This window comes from Salvelinus alpinus, chromosome 6 (assembly GCF_045679555.1).
Source record: "Salvelinus alpinus chromosome 6, SLU_Salpinus.1, whole genome shotgun sequence".
Classification (NCBI taxonomy): domain Eukaryota; kingdom Metazoa; phylum Chordata; class Actinopteri; order Salmoniformes; family Salmonidae; genus Salvelinus; species Salvelinus alpinus.
In genome coordinates, this window is record NC_092091.1 from 60,789,079 (window position 1) to 60,801,096 (window position 12,018).

Genomic DNA, 12,018 nt, shown 5'->3' on the forward strand with positions numbered 1-12,018 from the left:
AATGACAATTGTGCATACACTTGTTCTTCGACCAGATACAGTAGGTTTAATTCACTATTTGTAAAGACCTTGGGTTGTTTAGGCAAAAAAGTTCACCCTGTTGCTGTCAATTGTCAGTGAAAGCAATGGGATGTTGACGACCATGATGATGGTATATTTGTGGCCGTTGGACCGAAGTCTTCCATGTACTGAAAATTCCTTGGCAGAAAGAACAGAGATATGTAGCTAGGCTACTCAAATTACAAATAAAGACGTCATCCCTTCTGACACCAGGGAGATGTTCAGAGAGAGGGAAAAAAGAGGGAGGGAGAGAAAATAATCATGTATATTTATTTATAAAGAGCTTTTAATATTTGTCCCTCATAAATAAAAACAAATGTAATAATGTAGTGAATAAGTAAATGTAAAGAGCGAGAAAGAAGGATATGGGAAAAAAGGAGGTTAGGAAGGTTGGATGGAAAAAGAGAGGGGTGGATTGTGTGTGGGTGGGAGGGAGAGTATGAGATAGAATGAAAGAGGGGGCCAGAGAGGAACAAAACAATGAGTTTTTTGAATAATCTGGAGTCAGACTCCATCAAAGCAGTGAACAGCTCAGCCACTCAACTACCCTGTAACCCTGCCTCCCTCCCAAATGGCACCCTTTACCCTATATAGTGCACTACTTTTGACCAGTAGTGCACTATATAGGGAATATGGTGCCATTTGGGCCACATTCCATGTCTCTGAAAGGAGAGACTGTGAGGGAACAGAACAGGAAGAGATGAGGGAGGTCAGGAGGTCGGCAGCTGGATGGCCCAGTCACTGTGTGTGTGTGTGTGTGTGTGTGTGTGTGTGTGTGTGTGTGTGTGTGTGTGTGTGTGTGTGTGTGTGTGTGTGTGTGTGTGTGTGTGTGTGTTTCGAATGGATAGAGACGAGAGTGGAATCTCTCTGGCCTAGTGCCTAGAATGGGAGAAAAGGCTTTGATTCGAACGATACCAGGAAGTGTACTGTACATGGGAGCCAACCAAAATGCAGTCAACTGTTCCAAATGGTTCCATTCAGTTCCATCCATTCACTGGAGGTTTCATCTGGCTCCCAGAGCACATACATAACCTGGTTACAGTAACACTTTCTGGAGAATCTTAAGATGACATTTGATGTCTAAACCTTCTTCATGTTGTTCTATCATTCTAGGCATTCTAGCGTCCTGTTCATGAGGTGTACTTGTACATCAAGCTGCCTCACGCTGCAGAAACAGGCGATATACAGCCCCTATGGGCCGTTCTGGCTTGGACAAGGCAAACTTGTGTTCTAGAGAGAGAGAATACTTTGTCCTGACTATCCGGAGAGAAGATGAGCGGGACCTACTATCAGAACAAATGGAGATAATTTTACAAATGCGTTTTGAAGAACAGTATTTTTGATATAAATGATTTTATTTAGGTGGTAATATACAAAACAAATGAGGAATTTAGGGGAAATTAAACCATTATTTAACACTGCATTGTAGTAAAATACTGCATACTATGGAATAACATCCAAATCAATTCCACAGCTTCATGTTACACATTCAAAGACATAACATAAAGCCACAATGGTAGAAACTTAAACAAACCATCAGTGGCGGACAAATCATCAGTATCATAAGAGGGGAATTGGTGGAAATCTGTCTGTAGATGTGATTGGTCAGTTAAAGTCCTTCTGCGGCTGTTATTGGTCAGTTGAAGTCGGGGGCAGTGACCAGTATGGGAGTCGAGGGAACATCTTGATTGAGAGACTGGAAGTGAGAGAGAAAGAAAGTAAAAGGGAGAGTAGAAAAATAGATTAACTAATGTGAAGGAACATTTTACATTGACTTCAGGTGTCCCTGACAGTAATTTCCACGGCACTACTCTAATTTCTGCCCTGTGGCATCCTCTGTGTATTTACACAATCTTGTAAAAAAAAATATTTGTACAGAAACAATCTCTCTGAAAAAATGGCCGTTGTTTTTACCGCCCTTTCATTTTGTTTGGATTCTGTCTTGAAATATTATTCCTCATTGCCAGCACTCTTGTTTTAAATATGGCAAGCATATGTTGTGATCATAAACAATAAACATATAATAATAACATTTAGACTGAACATATCTGCAAAAAAATCCAAGTAAAGAAATTAAAATATCTATTCCCACCACATCCTATGATGAATATGATCATGGTAATTAAGCAATAATACCCCAGATAATAACGAATTTTACAGTGATAAACAAAATATTAAAGGGGAAGTATTTTACAATTTTTTTATTTAATTTTATTCAACCTTTATTTAACTAGACAAGTCAGTTACTAACAAATTCTTATTTACAATGACGGCCTAGATGGTTCGATGGTTCCTAACCCGGAAAGTAGTCTATGGGCCAGGAGACACTGTAATCTGTAATCTGCATGTACTCTACACACAAACATACACATTGTAATGTTGCGGTATTGTGGACTTTATATTGTACATTTGTAATAATAGAGTAATAATGTATTTTATGATGTATTGTTTTATTTATGATGTAGGCTGTTGTGTTTTACTGTGATGCAATTGTTTTAACACTGTTTGGACCCCAGGAAGAGTAGCTGCAGAATGGGGATCTTAATAAATACTAAATATAATGTAAATGGAGTCTTGTAATCTACAACTGTAAATTGAATAAAATACTAAAGTTCCCCTTTAATGTATTTTCCTGTCTGTCTTACTGAGTATGGTCCGAAACTCCTCCTCTTTTTGTACAGGATGTAAGAGAACGTTGAGGAGATGGTGATCTGGATGATGGTGAAGAGAAGGAGGGACGACTTTACTCCATAACTGAACACCTGAGGTAAAGAGAGAGAGAGGGAGAGAGAGAGAGAGAGAGAGAGAGAGAGAGAGCGGGGAGCGAGGGAGAGTCAGAGAGAGCTAAAGTTAAACTGAGAGCAAGTAATTTGTAAGAACATTTTTCACACATCGTTTGTAATATTGCATTGTGATGAAACAGATCATTTGAATATGAGAGATTTATCATTTCAGATTAAATATAATTTCTCAATGAGTCATAAACATGATGCATCACAAACACGTTGGGTAACAACATACAGTACCAGTTAAAAGTTTGGACACACCTACTCATTCAAGGGTTTTTCTTTATTTTTACTATTTTCTACATTGTAGAATAATAGGGAAGACATCAAAACTATGCAATAACACATATGGAATCATCTAGTAACCAAAAAAGGGTTAAACAAATCAAAATATATTTTATATTCTAGATTCTTCAAAGTAGCCACCCTTTGCCTTGATAACAGCTTTGCACACTCTTGGCATTCTCTCAACCAGCTTCATGAGGAATGCTTTTCCAACAGTCTTGAAGGAGTTCCCACATATGCTGAGCACTTGTTGGCTGCTTTTCCTTCACTCTGCAGTCCAACTCATCCCAAACCATCTCAATTGGGTTGAGGTCAGGTGATTGTGGAGGTCATCATCTGATGCAGCATTCCATCACTCTCCTTCTTGGTCAAATAGCCGTTACACAGCCTGAAAGTGTGTTTTGGGTCATTGTCCTGTTGAAAAACAAATGATTGTCCCACTAAGCGCAAACCAGATGGGATGGCATATCGCTGCAGAATGCTGTGGTAGCCATGCTGGGTAAGTGTGCCTTGAATTCTAAATAAATCACAGACAGCGTCACCCTCAAAACACCCCCGCACCATCACACCTCCTCCTCCATGCTTCACGGTGGGAACCACACATGCGGAGATCATCCGTTCACCTACTCTGCGTCTCACAAAGACAAGGCGGTTGGAACCAAAAATCTCAAATTTGGACTCATCAGACCAAAGGACAGATTTCAACCGGTCTAATGTCCATTGCTCGTGTTTCTTGGCCCAAGCAAGTCTCTTCTTCTTATTGATGTCCTTTAGTAGTGGTTTCTTTGCAGAAATTCAACCATCACATCAAAGCAAATATTATTGGTCACATACATGTGTTTAGCAGATGTTATTGCGGGTGTAGCGAAATGCTTGTGTTTCTAGCTCCAACGGTGCAGTAATATCTAACAAGTAATATCTAACAATTTCACAACATATATCCAATACACACAAGTAAAGGAATGGAATTACGAATATATATAAATATATGGATGAGCAATGTCAGAGCGGCATAGACTAAGATACAGTAGAATAGAATAGAATACAGTATATACAGTTGAAGTCGGAAGTTTACATACACCTTAGATAAATACATTTAAATTCAGTTTTTCACAATTCCTGACATTTAATCCTAGTAAAAATTCCCTGTCTTAGGTCAGTTAGGATCACCACTTTATTTTAAGAATGTGAAATGTCAGAATAATAGTAGAGAGAATTATTTATTTCAGCTTTTATTTATTTCATCAGATTCCCAGTGGGTCAGAAGTTTACATACACTCAATTAGTATTTGGTAGCATTGTCTTTAAATTGTTTAACTTGGGTCAAACGTTTTGGGAAGCCTTCTACAAGCTTCCCACAATAAGTTGGGTGAATTTTAGCCCATTCTTCCTCACAGAGCTGGTGTAACTGAGTCAGGTTTGTAGGCCTCCTTGCTCGCACACACTTTTTCAGTTCTGCCCACAAATGTTCTATAGGATTGAGGTCAGGGCTTTGTGATGGCCACTCCAATACCTTGACTTTGTTGTCCAGAAGCCATTTTGCCACAACTTTGGGAGTATGCTTGGGGTCATTGTCCATTTGAAAGACCCATTTGCGACCAAACTTCAACTTCCTGACTGAAACAAGTCTCTTCTTTTTATTACCTCTGCAGCAGAGGTAACTCTGGATCTTCCTTTCCTGTGGCGGTCCTCATGAGAGCCAATTTCTTCATAGCGCTTGATGGTTTTTGCAGCTGCACTTGAATAAATGTTCCGTATTGACTGACCTTCATGTCTTAAAGTAATGATGGAATGTTGTTTCTCTTTGCTTATTTGAGCTGTTCTTGCCATAATATGGAATTGGTCTTTTACCAAATAGGGCTATCTTCTGTATACCAATCCTACCTTGTCACAACACAACTGATTGTCTCAAACGCATTAAGAATGAAAGAAATTCTGCAAATTACCTTTTAACAAGGCTCACCTGTTAATTGAAATGCATTCCAGGTGACTACCTCATGAAGTTGGTTGAGAGAATGCCAAGAGTGTGCAAAGCTGTCATCAAGGCAAAGGGTGGCTACTTTGAAGAATCTCAAATATATTTTGATTTGTTTAACACTTTTTTGGTTACTACATGAATCCATATGTGTGATATCATAGTTTTGATGTCTTCACTATTATTCTACAATGTAGAAAATAGTAAAAATATAGAAAAACGCTTGAACGAGTAGGTGTGTCCAAACTTTTGACTGATACTGGATACTGGCGACACGCACGCACGCACGCACGCACGCACGCACGCACGCACGCACACACACACACACACACACACACACACACACACACACACGCACACACGCACACACACACAGACCAATGATGAAAGAGGTACTAACAGTGGCATAGTGCTGGTGGTCACATTCATACTCCTGCCAGTAGTGTGTTGCGGGGGCCAGGGGGTGGTTACACGGTGTCTCTGGGTTGTTGTGGAGATCAATGAAGTAGATGATGAGGGCCAGGAGAGAAACCAAAATGGCAACCAGTGTCACCACCATACACACACCCAGCTAGAGGGACAGAGGGAGAGAGAAAGAGAGAGAGAGAGAGAGAGAGGGAGAAAGAGATAGGTGTCACACCCTGACCTTAGTATTCTTTGTTTTCTTTATTATTTTTGGTTAGGTCAGGGTGTGACAAGGGTGATATATGTTTTTTGTCCTGTCTCTGGTTTTTGTATGTTTATGGGGTTGGTACTGGTCTAGGTGTTTTGTATGTCTATGGTTGCCTAGATTGGTTCTCAATTAGAGGCAGCTGTTTATCGTTGTCTCTAATTGGGAACCATATTTAGGCAGCCATATTCCTTGAGTATTTCGTGGGTGATTGTCTATGGTTAGTTGCCTGTGTCAGCACTATTATTATATAGCGTCACGTTCGTTTTGATGTTTTTGTATAGTTCGTTCAGTGTTCTTTCTTCATCAAAGCCATTTTTGCCTCAGTGGTTCGATGTGTGTTCCCAAAAGCGTTTGGCGTGTAGGCTATTTGGCGCGCGTAAAGTTAGGCCCCAAAGTTTAGGCTTTCACACTAATGCCAAAAACACGAAAGAAAACCCTAAATGTAGTCTATAGGCCTAGATATAAATTGCACAACAATAATACATGTATAGATTTTTTTATGTATTATTTTCTCTTTCTTCAACCCAACTGCTATCTACCCGCCCTTCATTTGCATAATATTTCATAACCCTAAACCAATGATGTATACATAAACACTAGATGATGGGGGAGACTGTTTTGAACCAACCGTGCCTCCATCTTGGCACTCCAACAACGTTGTAAAAAAAAAAATTGGTAGCTATTGCCACGTTTATTCTATTACAGACACCTTAATGCATACTTTTAAATGATACGATATGAGCTAAACATACAAATAAAGCAATATCTAAAAACATTTTCCTTAAAGTATAATTTTTTGAAAGTATTAATGTTACTGTCCCCACTAAAACAACAAAAATACTTAAATACATGCAATTTTGTCCTTGAAACTTTAATTGAAATAATGTTGAATTCCATTCAATCCTATAGAACTCGCCAACTTGTAGTCCTAAAACCCGGGAATTAGTTACCTCTGGTTCATTCAGCCATCCCTATGCGAAAAATGAACACTGACAATAAGGTCAGAGGTTAACACAGGCTTAGGAGATCTTATACGTTTTGTTCTATGAGATGATAGTCAGTTAACATGACCTTTATGAATTATGAAGCCTTTATTATGAAGTGCTTAATGTGCTCAAAATTCACAAAAGGTGATGTTAGCTGATGAAGATTATCTCATAGAACTAAACGTATAAGATCTCCTAAGCCTGTGTTTACTACAAACCTTATTTTGGGCTTTTAACGGATCGGTGTCCCTAAACCGGGACAGTTGTTGCTCAATATGCGATAATGTGACTAGAATGACGTTGTAAACAACAGCCAACTTTCCAGGACATAGACATGTCTTATTGTTAATCTAACTGCAGTGTCCAATTTACAGTAGCTATTACAGTGAAAAAATACCATGCTATTGTTTGAGGATGGTGCACAACAACAAAACACTTTTATCATGGCAACTGGTTTGATACATTCACCTCTGAAGGTAAATAATGTACTTACATTCAGTAATCTTTATCTGATTTGTCATCTAAGGGTCCCATAAAATGTAGCGTAATTTTGTTTGATAAAATCAATTTTTATATTCAAATGTAGGAACTGGGTTCTACAGTTTGCCACATCCCACACCTGCTGTCTTTTCTGTAGGGAAGCTAATGATCCATCATGTATGACATTCCTGGCAGTGTGTAAACTTAAATGTTTTATTGCCATAGGATTTCTGTATGTTCTCTGTAGTTATGTAAGGTAATGTTAGGCTCCCGAGTGGTGCAGTGGTCTAAGGCACTGCATCTCAGTGCTAGAGGCGTCATTACAGACCCTGGTTCAATTCCGGGCTGTATCACCCCTGGCCGTGATCAGGAGTCCCATTGGGCGGCCCACAATTGGCCCAGCGTCATCCGGGTTAGGGGAGAGTTTGGCCGGGGTACGCCGTCATTGTAAAATAAGAATTTGTTCTTAACTGACTTGCCTAGTTAAATAAAGGTTGAATGTACTTGAACATTTATAAATTGACCAATTCGGCACATTTAGGCAAACTCCTGGCAGAATTGATACAAAATATTGTATAGTGATGTAATTATTCACTGGATCAGTCTGAAACTTTGCACACAAACTGTGGACAACGTCTAAATGACACCTAGAATCCTACTTCACTGTCTTGGCCTTTCTCTTGCATTTAAAAGATGATGCAACAATTATTTTTGGGAAACCGCATGTTTTTTATTTCTATTATCTTTTACCAGATCTAATGTGTTATATGCTCTTACATTAATTTCACATTTACACAAACGTCAAAGTGTTTCCTTTCAAAAAGTATCAAGAATATGCATATCCTTGCTTCAGGTCCTGAGCTACAGGCAATTAGATTTCATTTTAGGCGGAAATTGAAAAAAAGGCTGCAACCCTTTAAGAGGTTTTAAACAAAAAAAACTACAAAAACGCCATTGATTTTCCCCATAGGCTTTGTCCAATGAACCATGGCGGAATTAGTGCCTACAAAAAGACGCCATTACTATTTCTCTCTATGGAGGACTGCTTTACTGGGGAGTGCTAATATGGCCGACCAGTGGCTTCAAAGCCTCTCATTGGCCAATACATAGAATCAGCAATCCAGAGTTTATATACATCAATGCCCTAAACCTGGACGCCCCGCGGATATAACCGTGGGGATTGCGGGTTATGAGAACACTAGTGTGAGTGTGTGTACGCGAGCATACCGTGTGGTGGTATTCATACTCACCGATTTCATACTGCTGTGTTTCTCCATCACTATGGCAATGACTCCTGCTGCTATGAACTAGACACAGCAGATATAAACAACTCCCAATTGTCAATAAAATGTCATAACCAATGATTAAAAGAATGAGTGCATTAGCTGATAAAATAATAATGAAATTGAATGGCAACACTTTTTTTTTTTTTTTTACTGGTAATCACAATAACAAATTTGATAGAATAACTTATGTAACCATTCAGTACAGAGAGTGAGTATGAGTGAAGGTTAGGTTACTAGGTTACCGATAGGCCACTCCACCATGGTACCCCAAAGGTCACGACCTCTGTGAACTCAGTGGAGAGGAGGGGGATGGAGTAGGACATCACCATCAACCCAATCATTACCTGGGACACCTGATAGATAGATAGATAGATAGATAGATAGATAGATAGATAGATAGATAGATAGATAGATAGATAGATAGATAGATAGATAGATAGATAGATAGATAGATAGATAGATAGATAGATAGATAGAACACACACAATCACACACACAGACAGATGCAAGCACACACACACTGGCCGGTTTACTGTAAATGCACTTTGTGGGAACTGCTGATGTAAAAAGGGCTTTATAATATGATTGACTTATTGACACAAACACATTAGGTTCCAGGCGTTCACCACAAATCAATGTCTGACATCTTTATAGAGGCAGTAAATATAATGAGTCATGTACAAATACATATTTGATTCTTAAATGCATCAGTCAAACGTAATGGGGAAAAAAATAAAAACAGAACACTAAATGCACAGGGCTGAACACAACATGCAATAATAACCACCCCCTATTGTAGCATCTCCATCCATAAAAAAGTAAAAATAGTCTTTGACATCTGACGCTCACCCCCAAAGCCTTTGGCTCGCCTTTCTGGATGCTCTCGCGCAGAGCCTGCTGTGTGTGGGTCAGTTTATCCGAGTTGATGTCCGTCGTCACGCTCACTGACAGGTCCCTTGAGACCGACACAGCCATCCTTTGGCTCTGGAGTCCTTTGGCACTGGGGGTCAAGGAAAAGGACAATACGCAATGTGTGTTCAATTGTTAGGCTATTAAAGAGATTGACCTTACCAACACTTTTATTTAAAATATTATTAATTATACAACAATAGTGAAACCTCCAGGGTGGACCGTTATACAATCAAAAAGCCTATTAGGATAATCGACGCATCTTACCTTTTCCTTTCAAATACAAAATCACTTTACTATGCCTAATCCACAAACTCAACTTCTTGTTGCCTAATCCACGAATTAGAAAAATAGATTTTGCAACATAGCCAGTCCGAGTCCGTTCCCTTAACTTTTTGTGTCTCCGCCCGTTCTTGGCACGAACGAAACATGAGTAGGATTAGCTTACTTTCACTGGTGCGAAGCCTCCACCCCCTAGCCCACTGTCACCCCCCTCGTCTTGGGAGACAGTGATACAAGAGTCAATATAAACATTCGTAGCGACCGTTTTTGTGACAGCCTGGACCTACACGGTCATTTTGCAACAACAAAAAAGGACCGTGTGCATACAACAGGGGCTGTTTTCATCAAGGTAAGTCCGTTTTTAAATAGCTGAGGAATTTACGTAAATGGTGGACGAAGTTGCGCTGATCTTCAGGGGGAATCGAGAGAGTATGGCAGTTTAGCCCTGATGTGTAGGCAACAGAACAAGATTATTGAGAAATAAGAATGGTAAATAGGCGTTATACATTTGTTTTTAACTGACCTGTATCTTTAAATAAAGGTTTAATGACATGTAGGCTAATTAAATAAATAAAAGGAGACTATCTTTCTATTATGGCGGATATTTGTGCATGGTGCCCTGCCCCCCCTCACATTCACTTGTCCTTGAACTTCATGTTGCGTCAATACAGTTCAGACCAGTCGGCTGGACCTTGTTAATGTACCGTAGTTCATTGCTCTTTCCCCTGTTTTGTTTTCTTCCCTCTCTCCCCTCCATTTATTTCGTTTGCTTGGCCTAAACAAGCAAACCATTCCCCACTTCGAATACAGTAGAGTGCATAGTGCATGCAGTGAGGTCTGTGTTTGAACGCTCTAGAATAATGTTTGGTGAATCTGGTCTGGAAATGAAATGTTCCCATGCCCCCATATCTTGATTCAATTGTAATATATCTCCCCCGTCTCTCCCCAAGCCCCCGTCTCTCCCCAAGCCCACTGTGCACATCTGTTTTTCATCCAGCAGCAACATTCCACTATATCCAATGGGGACTAGGCCAACTCAGACATGTGGTTTTCATTCTCTCTCTCAGACCCCCCCCCCCCCTTTCCCTGCCTCTCTCCCCTCTCCTTTTTTCTCTTATTCTCTCTCTCTGACTCTCTCTCCCCTTCCCCCGTGCTTCTTTCCCTCTCCACCTTCTCTCCACCCCTCCCTCCATCTTCTTTTCTCGCACCTTCTCTCTCTCCTCCTGTCTCAATCTCTCTCTCGCTCTCTGGCTCTCTCTATCTCTCTCCCTCTCTCTCTCTCATCCAGTCATTCACACCACTCATCACCACAATCCAATCCTTGCTAGGTCAAATGCACCTCGCCCCTCTTGCAGTTACAGCTCAACACAAACATGCACATGCTTAAAGGGATACTTCGGGATTTTGGCAATGACTCTGGGGAAGTAGATAATCTTAGCTTGGACATTGGAGGAAGGTTACATCAGATAAGACCATGGTTGCAGACAGTCTGAATAGCTATTTTACAACTATAGCTAATACATTAGTTAGCAAGTTACCTTGTTGTTGCTATGGGGAGAGTCAGGTCCAGCTGTTTTACTCACAGCAGGGGATTCATGTAGATGATTTTTCATTTGAAAAGGTGTCTGAGTCAACTGTGCTAGAGAGGCTGAAAGAACTTGACCAGTCCAAAGCAACTGACCTTGACAACATTCCTGACAGATCTCTAAAGGACGCTGCGGTAATTATCACCCCCTGTGTAACTCACATTGTGAATCTGTCTATTGAACTAGGCTGTTTTCCCAGTGAACAAAAATTTGCAAGGGTCATTCCTGTATATAAAAAAGGGAATAAGTTAGATCATGGAAACTATCGGCCTGTCTCAATCCTGTGGGCTTTATTTGGAGGTCATGGAAAAGATTAGGTTCAAGCAGATTGACAGTTATATTTCTTTACATAACCTATTCTATGAGCTCCAATCTGGCTTTATGAAATCCCATTCCACTGACACCTGCCTACTATATCTGACGGACCACATAAGGAAGGAAGTAGATGGAGGGACATTTTGTGTTATGGTTATGTTAGATCTCCAAAAGGCGTTCGATACAGTGAATCATGAGATTCTGTTAATCAAGCTAAGAGCCATGGGCTTTAACAACTTAGCAGTAAAATGGGTCAGCTCTTACCTGTAAGAAAGAAAACAGATGGTGGATGTGGATGGGACCCTGTCTAAACCCAAAATCTTGAACTACGGGGTACCCCAAGGGAGTATACTGGGTCCACTTTTATTTCTATTGCATATAAATGATCTGAAATC

At 40.1% G+C, this 12,018-nt stretch overlaps 1 protein-coding gene across 1 annotated transcript; it reads right to left on the reverse strand.

Moving 5' to 3' along the window:
* Positions 1-1,396: 1,396 nt before the first annotated feature.
* Positions 1,397-9,843, reverse strand: LOC139579072 (membrane-spanning 4-domains subfamily A member 12-like). Its single transcript, XM_071407305.1, has 7 exons — positions 9,708-9,843; positions 9,381-9,531; positions 8,774-8,884; positions 8,496-8,552; positions 5,507-5,677; positions 2,706-2,822; positions 1,397-1,756 (listed from the first exon to the last, which is right to left on the reverse strand). Exons 2-7 carry the CDS (start codon positions 9,504-9,506, stop codon positions 1,697-1,699), a joined length of 642 nt encoding a protein of 213 aa, XP_071263406.1. The 5' UTR covers positions 9,507-9,531; positions 9,708-9,843; the 3' UTR covers positions 1,397-1,696.
* Between the last annotated feature and the right edge of the window lie 2,175 nt (positions 9,844-12,018).

What these genes read in the sequence shown, in the direction of transcription:
- LOC139579072 (XM_071407305.1), bottom strand. Translation starts at nt 9,506, where the DNA reads ATGGCTGTGTCGGTCTCAAGGGACCTGTCAGTGAGCGTGACGACGGAC. An exon ending in AACACAGCAGTATGAAATCG is followed by an intron (nt 5,678 to 8,495) that starts GTGAGTATGAAT and finishes CTGTCCCTCTAG; the next exon opens with CTGGGTGTGTGTATGGTGGT. An exon ending in ACCACCAGCACTATGCCACT is followed by an intron (nt 2,823 to 5,506) that starts GTTAGTACCTCT and finishes TCTTTACCTCAG; the next exon opens with GTGTTCAGTTATGGAGTAAA.